This window comes from Myotis brandtii, unplaced genomic scaffold (genome assembly GCF_000412655.1).
Source record: "Myotis brandtii unplaced genomic scaffold, ASM41265v1 scaffold274, whole genome shotgun sequence".
In the NCBI taxonomy this organism is placed as follows: Eukaryota; Metazoa; Chordata; class Mammalia; order Chiroptera; family Vespertilionidae; genus Myotis; species Myotis brandtii.
The window spans coordinates 1,061,378-1,078,923 of NW_005360425.1; the positions used below are offsets into that span (position 1 = coordinate 1,061,378).

Sequence of the window (17,546 nt, forward strand, 5' to 3'; positions counted from 1 at the left end):
GCAGGAGGCAACCAATCAATGATTCTCTCTCATCATTGATGTTTCTATCTCTCTCTTCCTCTCTGAAATCAATATAAATATATTTTTTTAAAAAACTCAAACAACTCAACACCAAAAAAACAATCCAATTAAAATATGGGCAGAGGACCTAAGCAGATACTTCTCCAAAGAGGACATACAGATGGCCTATCTATATATATAAAACCCTAATATGCAAATAGACCAAACAGTGGAACAACCAAACAACCGAACAACCGGTTGCTATGACTTGCGCTGACCACCAGGGGGCACATGCAGACCATGGCAGGTGTTGGCAGCAGGCAGCAGAGCACGGAACATGGTGGGCATTGGCTGCAGCGGGATGGTGGAGCAGGTGAATGGGGGCGCCAGACCATGGCAGGGCACTGGTCGCTGTCATCAGGGCTAGCCTCTGGTGGTTACTGAAAATTCTTTGCTCCTGCATGCCGCGGTCCCACATGGCGCTCGCACCTACTGCCAACGCAGGAGCCTCTGCTTGCACCTACTGTCGGCACCCAGCGCCAGCCCTGATCACGCAGCGCCATCAGCAGGTGCAAGCGGCAGATGCCAGCCCTGATCACCCCTGAGGGCTTCTCCACCTCCACCTGCTCCTGAGGGACAATCAGGGACGGCAGCCACCTCTTGCACCCCCTGCTGGTGCCGGAGCCACCACTCGCACCAGCTGCTGGCGCCGTCAGTGGGTGCAAGCAGGGCCGGCACCGTCAGCACGTGGGAGCAGTGGTGGCGGGAGCGGGGCTGCTGGCAGATAGGGGGATAGGGGCCGTGGCTGGAGGGGCCGGGCAGGGGCGCAGAGGATGGGCCGAGACCCACCCCTGTGCCCACTGCAGCCTCACAGCCCAGAGTTCCTATCAAGGTGCATGAATTTGTGCACTGGGCCCCTAGTCCTATATAATAAAAGCCTAATATGCTAAGTGTCCAGTCATCCGATCGGCCATTCAACCAATCAAAGCATAATATGCTAATGATATGCTAAGGCCGCTCAACCATTCGCTATGACATGCACTAACCACCAGGGGGCAGATGCTCCGACTGGTAGGTTAGCTTGCTGCTGGGGTCCAGCCAATCAGGACTGAGTGAGACAGGCCGGACACACTCTGAAGCCCTCCCACGGTCTCTCCCCGGCTGGCCAACCTCCCGCGTCTCTCCCTGGCCCTGATGGTGCACCGGTGGGGTCCCTCGGCCCTCTCACAATCCAGGCTGAGGGACACCTCCCCCCCTCCGAGTGGCCCAGTCAGCATGGCTCAGTGGTTGTCAACCTATGAACCAGGAGGTTATGGCTCGATTCCCTGTCAGGGCACATGCCGGGGTTGTGGGCTTGATCCCCAGTAGGGGGCATGCAAGAGGCAGCCAACTGATGATTCTCTCTCATCACTGAAGTTTCCATCTCTCTCTCCCTCTCTAAAATCAATAAAAAAATATTTTTTAAAAATCACAATGAAGTATCACCTTACACATGTCAGAATGGCTATTATCAATAAATTAAAAAAAATAACAAGTGTTGGTGAGGATGTGGAGAAAAGGGAACCCTTGTGCACTGTTGGTGGGAATGCAGACTGGTGCAGCCACTATGGCAAACAGTATAGAGGTTCCTCAAAAAATTAAAAACAGAACTGCCTTATGACCCAGAGATTCCACTTCTGGACATTTATCCAAAGAAACCCAAAATACTAATTCAAAAGAATATGTGCACCCCTATCTTCATTGCAGCATTATTTACAATAGCCAAGATATGAAAGCAACCCAAGTACCCATCAACAGACGACTGGATAAAAAAGCTGTAGTACATATAGACAATAGAATAGTATTACTCAGCCATACAAAAGAACAAAATCTTACCATTTGTGACAGCATGGATGGACCTAGAGCAGTGGTTCTCAACCTTCCTAATGCTGTGACCCTTTAATACAGTTCCTCATGTTGTGATGACCCCCAATTTCATTCTTACAAATTGAACATAATTAAAGCATAGTGATTAATCACAAAAACAATATGTAATTATATATGTGTTTTCCGATGGTCTTAGGTGACCCCTGTGAAAGGGTCGTTCGACCCCCAAAGGGGTCGCAACCCACAGGTTGAGAACCGCTGACCTAGAGAATATTATGCTAAGTGAAATAAGTCAGTCAAAGAAAGACAAATACCATATGATTTCACTTATATGTGGAATCTAGAGAACAAAATAAACAAACAAAATTGATAGAACAGACTGATGCATAGATAAATCAGACTGATGGTAGCCAGAGGGGAGGGGAGTTGGGGGAAAGAGTAAAAAAGGCAAAGGGATTAAGAAGTACAAAATGGTAGTTACAAAATAGTCATGGGTATGTAAAGTACAGCATAGGGAATATAATCAATAATATTGTAATAACTAGGTATGGTGCCTGGTGGATACTTGAAATATCAGGGAAACACTTTTGTAAAGTATATGGTTGTCTAACCACTAAGCTATACACCAAAAACTAATACAAAATAATATTAAATGTAAAAATAAAATTAAAAATAGCCCAGCTGGCATGGCTCAGCAGTTGAACATCAACCTATGAACCAAGACGTAATGGTTTGATTCCTGGTCAGGGCACATGCCCAGGTTGCAGGCTGTATCCTCAGTGTGGGGCATGCAGGAGGCAGATCAATGATTCTCTCTCATCATTGATGTTTCTCCCTATCCCTCCCTGCCACTTCCTCTCTGAAATCAATAAAAAATATTATTAAAATAAATTAAATAAAATACATGTATTGTGGTTAAAAATATATATTATTTCATATAGATACCCTCAATTGAGAGAATATAAAAGTTGATCTGTTTTCAAAATTACCAATGAGAAATCTAAAGATAGATTCTATTTTTAAGAGTTTAAGAGGCAACATGTTACAGTAGGAAGAATATGGACTTTGGAGTCATAAAGACTTTGATTCATTCAATATCTAATGAGGTCGCCTTTGTCTTGAGTACTGAGATAGGTCCAAAGCATATAATTATGAAAAAGACATACTTCCCCTCAAGAAAATTATATTTTGAGGGCTCAGGAAACAAGTAAACAGGTGATTCCACTTGAGTGGTATAGGTGCTGTCTAATTGTCATCTACCAGCTTCGTTAAGGACATCTTACTTACTCCTTTTCCTTATTTATACACTGGCAATAACATACCTACTTCTTGGGATTCTGGTGAGGATTAAATGAACACTTATGAAGCACTGGACATGTATTAGTGGTTCAATTAATTCCAGCTTTCATTGTTAACCTTACAAAAAAAGTAATTTTTTTAAAAGGAGGTGGGTAAGGAGGTCAGTCAATAGTCATTTGATCTATGAAATGAGAACAAGGCCTGACTTCAAATTTCTCAGAGGAACTTTCTGTATAAGAAAGGCATAAGGCAACTTACCTACATAAAGTTCTAACTCAGTTATAACAAGGTCAATGTACCTTATAAGAAAGCAAAATTTAAAAGGAACATATCCTCAAATAATAAAGTCTCCAGAAATTCTGTACTCTTTACCCCAAAGATTTCAAATTTATAATCAATTGAATTTTGCTTTAGGAGCCATAGTTTATTTTATCCAGTTCTAAACACAAAACTTTATTCATATAATCTGAACATATTTAGACAGAAAATAATTTTTATAAACTTCAGGAAGCCAAAGAGGTATAATTACCTGATAAAACAGAACTGTAAATTTTGACATGCAATCTTCACAACAAAACTCTTCTAACTTGCCCTCCAATCGGTTTTCTACCAAATTAGGGGATGTCTGGGAGCAATAACTGCACATCCTACAGTAGTTTCCCCATCGTTCTCCAAAGTCACGGGCAGAGAGGTATTTGCAAACTGAGATCCAGAAAGGATGAAAGGAAGAAACATCAAATTTACATTAACTTAAAGGAAGTAAAGTGAGTTTCTACAGTCTTAGATGCCCACAATTGTTAATTTCTAAATACTGGACACAATTATTTGTCTCTAGGTTAAAGGATAGTCTCTATATTCATAAAACAAACTTATATTACCTTTTACATGTACTCTAAATATAAGGCCATCTATATTCAGAAACATCAGTTTCTTAAGCCAAGAAGCCATAATTGCTTAAGCACCTGCTTCACAAACAGGTGCAAGGAAAGATCTCTGAAGTCAGAGCTAAACTTATGAAGAGATCTAATACCATTGATCTAATTATTTTTCAGAAGTTTTTTCTTTGCCGAGGTTATAGTAACGTTTTAAAAGATAGACTTTTGTGGGTGAGGGTTAGAGGGGGTTATGGGGGGGGGGGACAAAAAGATAGACTTTTGTCAGCTGATTTCTCAACAGAAACTGTGCAGACCAGAAAGGAGTGGCAAAAAATATTCAAAGTGATGAAAAGCAAGGACCTATAACCAAGAATACTCTACCCAGCAAAGCTAACACTTAGAATCAAAGGACAAATAAAGAGCTTCCCAGACAAGAAAAAGCTAAAGGAGCTTGGCCGGCCAGTATAGCTCAGTGGTTGAGCATCAACCTATGAACCAGGTCACGGTTTGATTTCCGGTCAGGGCACATGCCCGGATTGTAGCCTCGATCCCCAGTGTGGGGTGTGCAGCAGGCAGTTGATCAATGAATCTCTCGTGTCATTGATGTTTCTATCTCTCTCTCCCTCTCTCTTCCTCTCTGAAATCAATAAAAATATATTTTAAAAAATAAATAAACCTTAGAAAAAAAGAAAAAGCTAAAGGAGTTTATCACCACCAAACCAGTATTATATGAAATGCTGAAAGGTATCCTGTAAGAAGAGGAAGAAGAAGAAACCAGTCAAAGGCACATGCCTGGGTTGTGGGCTCGGTGCCCAGTGTGGGGCATGCAGGAGGCAGCCGATCAATGATTCTCTCTCACCATTGATGTTTCTATCTCTCTTTCCCTCTCTCTTCCTCTCTGAAATCAATATAAAATATATATATTTTAAAAAAAGAAATGGTAAAGGGTCTTCTTGAAGAAAAAGAAGGGTAAAAAAAGATTAAAAATATGAATAAAATGGCAATAAATACATATCTATCAACAATTGAATCTAAAAATCAAAATGAACAAGCAGAACAGAAAAAATAAAAAGAAATTTTTAAATGAGTTAAACATAAATTCAATTAAAAAGCTTCAAATTATACCTATTAAAACAAAAATTACTTGAAAATTGATTGTGGATGAATAGCCCAGCCCATAATAAATACTTCACAACAACCACATGATCTGTGGATAAAACTGAACTTTTCCCTTTACCTTCACTACAGAAAGGCTTATCAACCCCTGAAAATCGTACAGTCTCCTTTATAATTTTCTGTAGTTTACAGTAGTCACACATTGCTATAACTTTATATTTCTTTTTGTAGTCATCACAGCAAGTCTTGCCACAAAACAGAAACATTTTACCCTGTAAAGAAAGAACAGTCATTAAGACCTAATTAAGCAGTTGCTTTATCTTTAAAAAATATTTTTCCTTCTCATTTCAAAGCAAATTAAATGAATTCACAGATGAAGAGACAAAAATGCTTCTTAGATAAGTTTAAACTCAATCTCTCTCATGATCTCTCTTTACCTTGTAGAAAAGAAGTTCTGGTTTTTTGGCAAATAGATGGTAACAGTTCTGACACTTGAGTTTAACAACTGGATGGATTGAAGCAACTTGCTGGGATTGTGCAGCAAGAGAATGGAGACTGGCTGCAGCAGAGCCACTGATGGTGCTGGGGGGAACCGCAGAGGTGCTGTTACCTCCTCTTGCTGACACTGTTGACCCAGAGGGCGGGCATATTTGGCCCTGAGACAGGGGCACTGCTGAAGAGTTTGTTCCTTTAGGCTTGTCAAATACATCCTGAATGAACACAAATAAGGCAAAGACTAACAATTAAGAAGTAACAGAACTTGATAATTTTCATTTTCTCATTTTAATAAACTGCTTTAAAATTTATAAAGTAGTACACAGAAAGAGTTTAAATGGCATACTTCCAGAATAGAAGGACTGACAAATACAGGCTTTCCAGACAAAGACCCCTAGTATATATGACCCTAATAAATTAAAGCAGGTCTCTCGTCACAAACCAGCCTCTGATGGCTATTAAGAGCACAGTGGTGCCCGACTGGCATGGCTTAATGGTTGAGCATTGACCTATGAACCAGGAGGTCACGGTTCGATCCCCAGTCAGGGCACATGCCTGGGTTGCAGGCTTGATCCCCAGTAGGGGGTGTGCAGGAGGCAGCTGACCAATGATTCTCTGTCATAATTGATGTTTCTCTCTCTCTCCCTCTCCCTTCCTCTCTGAAATCAATAGAAACGTGAAAAAGAAAAAAAGAGCACAGTGGTCACCAGTGGTGTCTTCTTTCTAGTGCCAGGGCCATTGCATCAGGCATCTTCCCACCCTGCAGGATCTCTAAACTCTAGTTTCTCTGAGAGTGAAGACAAAATGTGACAAGTGAAGGCTCACAAGTCCATGCCAGGAGTCATTATGCATCTGGCCCAGGATGAGAGGAAGGAATACATGAACACATCACCATAGTTGAACAGAATTTTTTTCTAACTGAAATTTAATCTTTTATAAGTATGGACCTTCAGCAGCTAACACTTTGCCATAGATCAATGCCTACGCGAACTGCAGGGGTAAAATACTATCTTAGCTCATACCTGGAAAGCCACAACACAACTGGAGCTGCAGAAGCTGTATATACTTCCATTGGACATAGCTAGGTGATACTGAGGGATTGCCGAGGTTTTACAACTATGACACGAAACCTGGACACCTTAGTAACAAAAAATAAAAACCAATGAATAAGTTACACAGATGAACAAATAATCCAAAAAAATGTGTTAGAATAAATACACAAATAATAATATCCAAAATAAAAATCAAGGAACTTTATAATAACCTGTCAAGCTAACTACAACTTCCTCAATTAAGTTCCATTTACACAAAAACTAACTTGGAACTTATGTGGGTGTTTTTTTTCACACATGAGACTACACACACACATGCACACACAAACACCTCAACCAAGGAAATCTGTAGAAAAACTATTTTCATTTAAAAATCAGTTCTTTAAAACTAAACCAATATTGCGTCTTTCATATAGGCAAATTTAGTTTCCAACAAAATGAAAGAAAAGCAGTTACATTCTTCTTCAGTATTTACTACTAGTAAATCTATAAATTTATCAAATTTAAACATTACCTGAAGAAGTAACTGTCTTAACTCTGTAAGCAGATAAGCAATTAATAGAGCAGAAAAGCTCTGTTTTTCCTGAGTCGTTGGTAGTCTCAATCATTTCAGCTGAGGGCCTCAATGATTTCCCCAAGGCATACGGAGGTGTCTGGGCTGAATTCTGTTAAGAAAATACATCTGTTAAGAAATAAAATTAAAAAAAAAAAGAAATAACATTCACACCCCTAATCATACAGTACGTATACACATACTGTTTAAGAAAAAGAAAAGCTACCTACAACCACTGCCTTTGGTTGAAATAGATGAGCGTGACAGGCCACACCAAACATAGACTTCTCTGAAAGTTGGGATGTGGGAAAAGTAAGTTTTTTCAGATAATAGTAAAATGTAAATTGAAGAAAATTAATAACTACTCAGATAGATTAGCAACAACAAAATACATTAAAAGTAATGAATTAGACAGTCATAACATACTTTTCTCATCACAAATGATCAGAGAAGACGAGGTAATGAATGAACCAAAGGCTCATCCTCAGTGCAGACTTAGACATCAATCTAGGAGAGAATCTACTACCTTTAATGTTATTTAACTAGTAAGACTCTTTAGGAGGAGGAGATAGAAACAATGTTTTTTTTGTTTGTTTTGTTATATATACTATATAATAAAACCCTAATATGCAAATCGACCAAACAGTGGAATGACTGGTGGAATAACCAGTCGCTATGATGCACGCAGACGCTCAACGCAAGAGCTGCCCCCTGGTGGTCAGTGCACTCCCACAGGGGGAGCGCCGCTCAGCCAGCAGCCAGGCTCATGGCTGGCAAGTGCAGCGGCAGTGGCGGGAGCCTCTCCCACCTCCGTGGTAGTGCTAAGGAGCAGCAAGCAGGCAGGTAGTAAGGAGTGAGAGGTACCTTCCTCTGTGAGGGCACAGGCCGGGCTGAGGGGAATCCCCACCACCACCAGTGCACGAATTTCGTGCACCAGGCCTCTAGTATATCAATAAAATGGATTCTATTCCTGTGACAGTAGTAACCAGACTGCCAAAAGCTGCAATTCCTAGAAAAGTAATACTTTTCACAAGATGAATGTCCATTACCAACTGCTTAGAGGAATTAAATAGAAATCAAACTTGCTAACTAAAAAATGTTTTAATTATTACTTAACATCCTTTTGTAAAAATGGAACTTTTTAAAGACCCAAGTCATTCAGCAAGAATTAAATTGACACAAACTGATATACTTAGTAACCAAATGAATGCATTATTCAAAAATATAAAGAAAAATCAGCTAAAGTATTCTAATTAGGTAATGTTGCCAAAATAATTATAATTCATTCCAAAACACATTAAAAAAATATATTTTCTTTTTTGTTTGGTTTTTTGTTGTTAATCTTCATTCTTTAAAAAAGAAAAAAAAAAGAAAAGAAGCCCTATCTGGTGTGTCTCAGTGGATAGAGTGTCAGCCTGCAGACAAAAGGTCCCGGGTTTGATTCCGATCAGGGGCACATGCCTGTGTTGTGGTCTCGATCCCCAGTGGGGGGCATGCAGGAGGTAGCCAATCAATGATTCTCTCTCATCATTGATGTTTCTCTCTCTCTCTCTCTCTCTCTCTCTCCCTCTCTGAAATCAATACAAATATTTTTTAAAAAAAGAATAATTTACTGATTTTTAGAGAGGGAGAAGAGAGAAACATCGATTTGAGAGCATAATATTGATCCGCTGCTTCCTGCACACCCCCTACTGGGGATTGAGCCTACAACCTGGACATGTGCCGTGACAGAGAATCGAACCAGCAACCTCTTGATGCACGAGACAATGCCCAACCAACTGTGCCACACTGGCCAGAGGAAGAGCTCACTCTTTTCTTGTGCACTTCAACCCTGCACAGCCATCTCAGGAGGAGAGAGCCCAACTATATGCAACAGACTGATATTCATACCTGCTTATATGCTGTGACACTTGTTGAAGTAAAAACCTTCTGGGACTGGGAAGAACCAGAGCTACTATAGCAATAGCTCCCACAGTTCTCACAACATTTCATAGTGAGGTTGTTGGTAGAATGAAATTTTGAAAAACAGGCATCACTACAAAGACCATGTACCACATTTTGATACTTAACTTCAAATCGAATCTAGGAGAAAAAAAACACATATGCATACAAAATAAGAGCCAGTTAAAAATCTCTGATCTTTGAGCAGAATCCCAATAAAGGTAAAATGTAACTTACATCAGCGTTCTTCTGACACATACTGCACTTAGTTGTAATGTTATTGGTATATATGGTAACAACAGGTTTTTTCTTTAGTTCATAAGAAGAAAGGCATGATTGGCTGCAGAAATCTTTGCTAGGAGAGGAATTTCCAAATCGGGCTGTGATCACATTCTTTGGATTTAAAATGTCTCTAAAAATAAATAACAACGGCAAAATGAAATGTGTTCTTCAAAACTGTAATTTCTTCCTCGTTCTGAGCTAAAATAACTACATTTACTAAGGGTAGTATTGTATAGTAGAAAATGGCCGACCCTGCATATGGCATCTAGAAACCTGGGTTTAATGATTAGTTCTGTTACTTATCAGCTAAGTAACAATGAATAAGACAATTACTATCTTAATTTCCCCCTGTATAAAATGGAGTTCATAATACCAAATTTATAGATGTGTAAAAGAGAATTATATTTAAAATATATCCAGGCAGATGCCCATGACAAAAATAGTGAGGCTTACAGCTCCAACTAAGTTTCTTCCACTGGAGCCAATAAAGTAAGTGGCCACCCCACAATTCCAGTCTATGAAACACTTGTCTTCTTACTAGCCAATAGCTGCCAAGAATAAAAAAATGAATGAGACAAAAAATACATTTACAAAAAATAAAGTTAAATGCAAGATTTTAGAAACAGCAAACTACTAAAGATAAATATAATAATATTACCATGGCCCAACCGGTGTTGCTCAGTGGTTGAGCATCAACTCACGAACCAAGAGGTCACTGGTTCAATTCCCGGTCAGGGCACATGCCAGGTTTCGGGTGCAACCCCCAGTAGGGGGCATGCAGGAGGCAGCCGATCAATGATGTTTCTCTCTCATCGATGTCTCTATCTCTCTATCCCTCTCCCTTCCTCTCTAAAAAAAAACTCAAAAAAAAAGTATGTTAAAAAAATATTAGCATGATATACAAAGTTTAGCTATAACTCAAAAGAGCAAAGAAACAGATGACAAAAGGATTATTAAGGCTTGGTATCAGAGGACAGAACCAAGAATAAGACAAAAGAACACAAATAACTGAGATGTTTTATTATAAGAGTTCATCTGCAATAAGCACTGACAGTAAAAACAGAGGCTAAATATTGCCATTCTTCTGACAAGCATAAAAACTGAAGGAAATAGTCATTAATCAGAAACCCTAGTGCAGGCCACAAAGTAAAAAAATAATGGCAATAATATTATATACTATAATAATGTGTATTGAATAATAACTATGTGCCAGCATTCTTCTCTTTACTCAAATTATCCAATTTAATTGTTGCAAAAACTCTATAATGTAAGTATTATTATAATTGCCATTTGATAGATGAGGAGACTAAATCAAAAATGTCCAAGTCACATAGCTGGGAAGCAGTAAAGCCAGAATACAAATCCCAGCAGTCAGATTCTACAGTCCATGGAATTAATCATTCCACTATCCTGCCTTATACATCCTGTACACCTTTATTATACAGAACTATTCCATGGTAAATTATGAAAGAACAATAACAATTTGATTAATTTTCTAAAACTCACCTACCGTTAAAAATATGACAGTGAACCCTAACCAGTTTGGCTCCGTGGACAGAGCATCGGCCTGCAGACTGAAGGGTCCCAGGTTCGATTCTGGTCAAGGGCACATGCCCAGGTTGCGGGCTCAATCCCTAGTAGGGGATATGCAGGTGGCAGCCGATCAATGATTCTCTCATCATTTATGTTTCTATCTCTCTCTCCCTCTTCCCTTCCTCTCTGAAATCAATAAAAATACTTTTTTAAAAGAAAGAAAAGATTTAATAGACTGTCCAACCTATGAGGGAAGGCGGGAGAGTGAAGGGGTAAAAGATCAACCAAAGGACTTGTATGCATGCATATGAGCATAACCTATGGACACAGACAGTAGGGGGGTGAAGGCATGTGCTGGAGGGTGGGAGCGGTTGGGGAGAGGTCAATGGGGAAAATAATACTTTAAACAATAAAGAATTTAAATTAAAAAAAAAAAGAAAATATCTAGCCCAAGGTCATACAGTTAATAAGTAATAGAGCCATGATCTAAAACCAAGCTCTTAACTTTTCTTGCTCTTAGAGACTACTGACAATACACTGTATTCCTAGAATTATATTACCACAGAAATAGGCAAAACATGCCAAATTCTTCAAAGGTACTAAGGTAGAAGAAGTTTATGTGACTTTCCTTTCTCTTTCTGAATCTATGCATTATTTGAAGCAACAATGATCCCCAACAAAACTAGAATTTTTTTTAGAAATAAACACATTATATTTGTGGCCATTGAGTTTTTAACCTTTTAATGAATTAAATAATTTTCACATACTATTTTATTTTGAGTGTTATTATTTTATCTTATACTTCAATAACATTCAAGATAAATAATTTTGAATGGCTGTTGTCTGATTACAGGATATATGAATGATCCTACAATTCCCACAAATTGTTTATTTCTTTCCATAGTAAAATTTAAACTGAAAGAGATTTTAAAAAACTGGTTTAGGCAATACTTTTAACACCAAATCATTTCTTTAATGTTACAAAAACTTTATAATCTGCAAATTCTCAATAGCTAAAAAGTTATTTCCACAGAAATGAGCTAAAGAGATTTAAAGTAGCAAAAGCATGTTTGAACTAAACTATCTATCTATATATACAAAAGCTTAGGCGACTGTTATGACCGGTCAACCAAACGACCAGTCACTATGATGAGCACTGGACACCAGGGGGCAGATGCTCAATGCAGGAGCTGCCCCCTGGTGGTCAGTGAGCTCCCACAGTGGGAGTGCCACTCAGCCAAAAGCCAGGCTCATGGCTGGTGAGCGCAGCAGCGGTGGAGGGAGCCTCTCCCACCTCCCTGGCAGTGCCACCGAGCAGCGGCAGTGGCAGCAGGCGCAGGGGGGCCCAGATGAGAGGGAGTAGCGCGGCACCCAGCCCCAACTCTGGCTCCTCCCTGACCACCTGCTGCTTTGCGCACAGCTACATCCCCCAAGGGATCCCAGATTGCAAGAAGGCACAGGCCAGGCTGAGGGACCCTACCGGTGCACAAATCCATGCACCGAGCCTCAAGTATACACACTAAAAAGGTAAAAAGATGTAATTAAAAATTTTATACTTCGAGCAGTTTGTGCAGGTTTTCTTGGGAGGAGGTGGTAGGCAGACAGGTGAAGAATATCTGGCAATGCACCGCGTGGAGCAAAAGAGCTGAGTAGATCCTGTCTTATGATATGCATTTTGCCCCTTAAAAAGCATTTTTTTACAACCAGAACAAACAGCTTGCAAAGCTATAGCTGGAACTGAAGGAAGCAATCTATTTGGGCCAGTTGATGCAAGAGGAAACTGAAAGCCTGGGGTCAACTGTTGGGCTATTAAAAACAAAAAAACAAAAAGAAAAGTTTTAGTATCAATATAAACACATAACACTCTCTATTTTTAGGACAATTCCCTGTCTTAAATTCCAATATAAATGAGGCAATAAGCACTCCAGCAGATTTCAAGCTTTCTAAAACCAGAACCCCTAGTAAAAACCATGTTTCACATTATTACCCAGAATACATGTACATACATGTAATATAATTTAATAACTGACATAGTAGTTTCATGAAATAATGTTTCCTTACTACATGCATTATCTGATACACTAGTAATCTTATTCTATTCCACTTTTAAAATGCTGGTCAAGCCCAGCTGGTTTGGCTCAGTGGCTGGCATTGACCCATGAACCAGGAAGTCATGGTTTGATTCCCGGTCAGGGCATATGCCCGGGTTTGAGCTTGATCCCCAGTGTGGGGCATGCAAGGGGCAGCCAATCAATGATTATCTCTCATCATTGGTGTTTCCATCTCTCTCTCCCTCTCCCTTCCTCTCTGAAATCAATAAAAATATATATATTTTTTAAATGCTGGTCAAGACCAGCTACTCAGTGTGAAAGCATTGCTTTGTCTAAAGGAAGAAAAAACTTATATGAGGTGCTTTCCCTAAATTCTACTAGTCAGAATATAACAAACATTCATTATAATTAACTTTTGCAGTTCTGTTGCTTACCAAGAGGAATTCCACTGATTGAAAACACAGCATTAATTTTCAATTCACTTCCTTGAATTTTTGGCTTTGGGGCATGTCCATACTCCTTAAAGGAGAAAATAGAGAGAGAGAGAGAGAAATGAATATAATGTTAGTATCTAACTAAACTAGAAGTACAAGAAAAGCCTAATTCTGTCATATTCATCTTTTCTATATTCTAATTGTAATGACCTTCACAACTACCTCAAAAGTCAAAATTTACAAGTTATTAAAACAGAGTTAATCTTTACAAAAAGGATCTTTCAGAACTGGAAAATCTTTCATAATGGTTATATCTACTTTTCAAATGTAACCTTCATATACAGGAGTAATACACAACATTTCCATGCTGAGCACTACTCTTCTCTTAGGCTGTGTTTATAAGGGAACAATAAATTAAATTAATCTGAATAATTTAGAGTTTGTAAAATTAGTAATTTTAGCCAAGACATTTACATGCTGTCATATCTGTTAGCAGAAAAGACACAAGAGTTTCTGCTCATTAGGCATAAAATCATCACAGTCCAGCCCTAGCTGGTTTGGCTCAGTGGATAGAGCGTCAGCTGCGGACTGAAGGGGCCCGGGTTTGATTCCAGTCAAGGGCACATGCCTGGGTTTCGGGCTTGATTCCCAGTAGGGGACATGCAGGAGGCAGCCAATCAATGATTCTCTCTCATCATTGATGTTTCTATCTCTCTCTACCTCCCCCTTCCTCTCTGAAATCAATAAAAATATATTTTTTTTAAAAATCATCACAGTCCAAATCAGATTTATCCTTAAAATATTTTTAAATGCTTAAAAATAAAATATAATCATGAAACAAAAATTTAAAAATATATATACCGCCGAAGCCGGTTTGGCTCAGTGGATAGAGCATCGGCCTGGGGACTGAAGGGTCCCGGGTTCGACCAAGGTTTGGGTTCCATCTCTGGTCAAGGCACATACAAGAATCAACCAATGAATGCATAAATAAGTAGAACAACAAATCAATGTTTCTCACCTTTCTTCTCTCTCTAAAAAAAATAAATTAAATAAATAAATAAATAAATAAATAAAAATATATATACCTATCTTTGTAAGACTGTCTTTATTCTTTTTTTCCCCCCAGAAACAAAGAAAGGAAGGGAGAGGGAAGGAGAAAATGATCAATGTGAGAGTGAAACATCCATCAGTTGCCTCATGCACACTCCCCTACCAGGGATCGAGCCCACAACCTGGGCACGTGCCCTGAACAGAAATGAAATCGGCAACCTTTCAGTGCACTGAACAACGCCCAACCAACACCCTTCCTTCTCCCCTACACACACACACACACACACACACACAAGACTGAAAGGACCATGTCCACTATAGACAGGGACCATATTTGTTTTTCCACATCTATATACTCAACAGCCAGCACAGTCAACATAGCACAACAGAGGAGACTCTGGGTTCTGACAGTAGACAGACAGATGTGATCCTGGCTCAGACAAGTTATTTAATCTTCTTTAGTTTCAACTTTCTTATCTATAAAATATATTATCTAACCTGTAGGCCCATTATGAAGGATAAATGATTTAATACCAACAAAGTATGTAGCATGATGCCTTACAGTTAGCCAAAAGTTAAGCATGATTTACACATAAAAATACTAGCTATAATTATTATTTTCACTAGAGGCCCGGTGCACAAATTCGTGCACCAGTGAGGTCCCTCGGCCTGGCCTGAGGGATCAGGCCAAAACCAGCTCTCCGACATCCCGATTGAGGGGTCTTGGATTGTGAGAGGGTGCAGGCCAGGCCGAGGAACCCCACCGGTGCACGATCGGGGCTGGGGAGGGACGCAGGAGGTTGGCCAGCTGGGGAGGGACCGCAGGATGGCTCCAGGGCATATCCGGCCCGTCTTGCTCAATCCCGATCAGCCGGACCCCAGCAGCAAGCTAACCTACCAGTCAGAGCATCTGCCTCCTGGTGGTCAGTGCATGTCATAGCAACTGGTCGACTGTCTGCCCCCTAGTGGTCAGTGCACATCATAGCGAGCGGTTGAGCGGCCTTAGCATTCATTAGCATATTACGCTTTGATTGGTTGAACGGCCAACTGGACAACCAGACACTTAGCATATTAGGCGTTTATTATACAGTAGGTCCTCGGGTTATGTCGGAGATCTGTTCCTACAGCACGACATAACACGATTTTCGCTATAAGTCGGAACCCACCTACATAAGCACCTACGTCACTCACATGGGAGGACATACACAGCAATAATGAAGTGAAACAGTAAAAAAAAATTGAAAGAAAGATAACAATTCCTGACCTTTACTTGTGGTAAATAAATAATAAAAAACATAAACCACATATGTACATACGTCAAAATGATGAAACTTTTTTTTTATATATAAATACTGTAAATAGGCCCTAGCCGGTTTGGCTCACTGGATAGAGCGTCAACCTGGGGACTGAAGGGTCCCAGGTTCGATTCCAGTCAAGGGCATGTACCTTGGTTGCAGGAACATCCCCAGTAGGGGTTGTGCAGGAGGCAGCTGATCGATGCTTCTCTCTCATCGATGTTTCTAACTCTCTATCCCTCTCCCTTCCTCTCTGTAAAAAATCAATAAAATATATATTTTTTTTAAAAACTGTAAATGGGAGATTGCAATGTAACCACGAAATGACATACGTTGAGTCTGACATAACCTGAGGACTGCCTGTATAAGATAATTACAGCATTTAATAAATATTTGTTGAATGAATGAATTCAACTCCACTCAATCCTAAGTGGATGTTCTTTATTATCCTATATAATAAAAGCCTAATATGCAAATCGACCAAGCAGCGGAATGAGCAGGTGGAGGGGGGCAGGGCCGGCGAGCAGGCAGCAGCAGCCAGCCAAGGCGGGTGCCAGCGAACAGAGGGAGGGGACGGAGATGGGGGTGGGGGCGGCGACCAGCAGGGCAATGGGGGGCAGAGCCGGAGCTGCCCCCTGGTGGTCAGTGCACTCCCACAGGGGGAGCGCCACTCAGCCATGAGCCAGGCTGACAGCTGGCAAGCACAGCGGCGGTGGCGGGAGCCTCTCCCACCTCCACAGCAGCGCTAAGGATGTCCCCCCGGGGAGCGGGCCTAAGCCGTCAGTTGGACATCCCCCAAGGGCTCCCAGACTGGAAGAGGGCGCAGGCCGGGCTGAAGGACCCCCCTGAGTGCACAAATGTTTGTGCACCGGGCCTCTAGTACTTAAATAACAACAGTTATTTATTGACACTTGCAAAGAGAGAAGTTAAAAGTACCTATATACACGTCCTTTAACTTACTAAAAAGAATACTTGCCCTGGCCAGGAGGCTCTGTTGGTTGGAGTGTCATCCTGTACACCAAAAGGTTGAGAGTTTGATTCCTGGTCAGGACACATACCTAAGTTGTAGGTTTAACCCCCAGTCAGGGTGCATACAGAAGGCAACCAATCCATGTTCTCTCTCACATGGATGTTTCTCTCTTTCTCTTTCTCTCTCTCCCCCTTCTCTTCATTCTCTAAAATCAATAAGCATATCCTTGGGTGAGGATTTTAAAAAATAAAATAAGCCCTCGCCAGTTTGGCTCACTGGATAGAGCGTCGGCCTGGGGACTGAAGAGTCCCGGGTTCGATTCCGGTCAAGGGCATGTACCTTGGTTGCAGGCACATCCCCAGTAGGGGGTGTGCAGGAGGCAGCTGATCGATGCTTCTCTCTCATTGATATTTCTAACTCTCTATCCCTCTCCCTTCCTCTCTGTAAAAAATCAATAAAATATATTTTAAAAAATAATAAAATAAAATAGCCCTACCCAGTTTGACTCAGTGGTTAGAGCATTGGCCCACGGACTGAAGGGTTGCAGGTTTGGTTCCAGTTAAAGGCATATACCGCCGAAGCCGGTTTGGCTCAGTGGATAGAGCGTCGGCCTGCGGACTAAAGGGTCCCAGGTTTGATTCCGGTCAGGGGCATGTGCCTTGGTTGCGGGCATATCCCCAGTAGGAGATGTGCGGGAGGCAGCTGATCGATGTTTCTCTCTCATCGATGTTTCT

At 40.6% G+C, this 17,546-nt stretch overlaps 1 protein-coding gene across 4 annotated transcripts in view; it reads right to left on the reverse strand.

Annotated features, from left to right (window-relative positions):
- ZMYM6 (zinc finger, MYM-type 6) overlaps positions 1 to 17,546 on the reverse strand; it is a 40,909-nt gene that overhangs the window by 20,589 nt on the left and 2,774 nt on the right. For 3 of the 4 annotated variants that reach the window (XM_005868555.2, XM_014541511.1, XM_005868556.2), the window contains exons 3-11: positions 13,498 to 13,582; positions 12,569 to 12,818; positions 9,435 to 9,609; positions 9,147 to 9,338; positions 7,218 to 7,368; positions 6,674 to 6,789; positions 5,594 to 5,866; positions 5,278 to 5,428; positions 3,695 to 3,867 (exon numbers count right to left, since the gene is read on the reverse strand). In XM_005868555.2, coding sequence (XP_005868617.1) covers positions 3,695 to 3,867; positions 5,278 to 5,428; positions 5,594 to 5,866; positions 6,674 to 6,789; positions 7,218 to 7,368; positions 9,147 to 9,338; positions 9,435 to 9,609; positions 12,569 to 12,818; positions 13,498 to 13,582 — 1,566 coding nt within the window. Of the gene's footprint in view, positions 1 to 3,694; positions 3,868 to 5,277; positions 5,429 to 5,593; positions 5,867 to 6,673; positions 6,790 to 7,217; positions 7,369 to 9,146; positions 9,339 to 9,434; positions 9,610 to 9,932; positions 10,009 to 12,568; positions 12,819 to 13,497; positions 13,583 to 17,546 lie in introns of those variants that run through there. The other variant, XM_014541512.1, reaches the window with a different exon arrangement.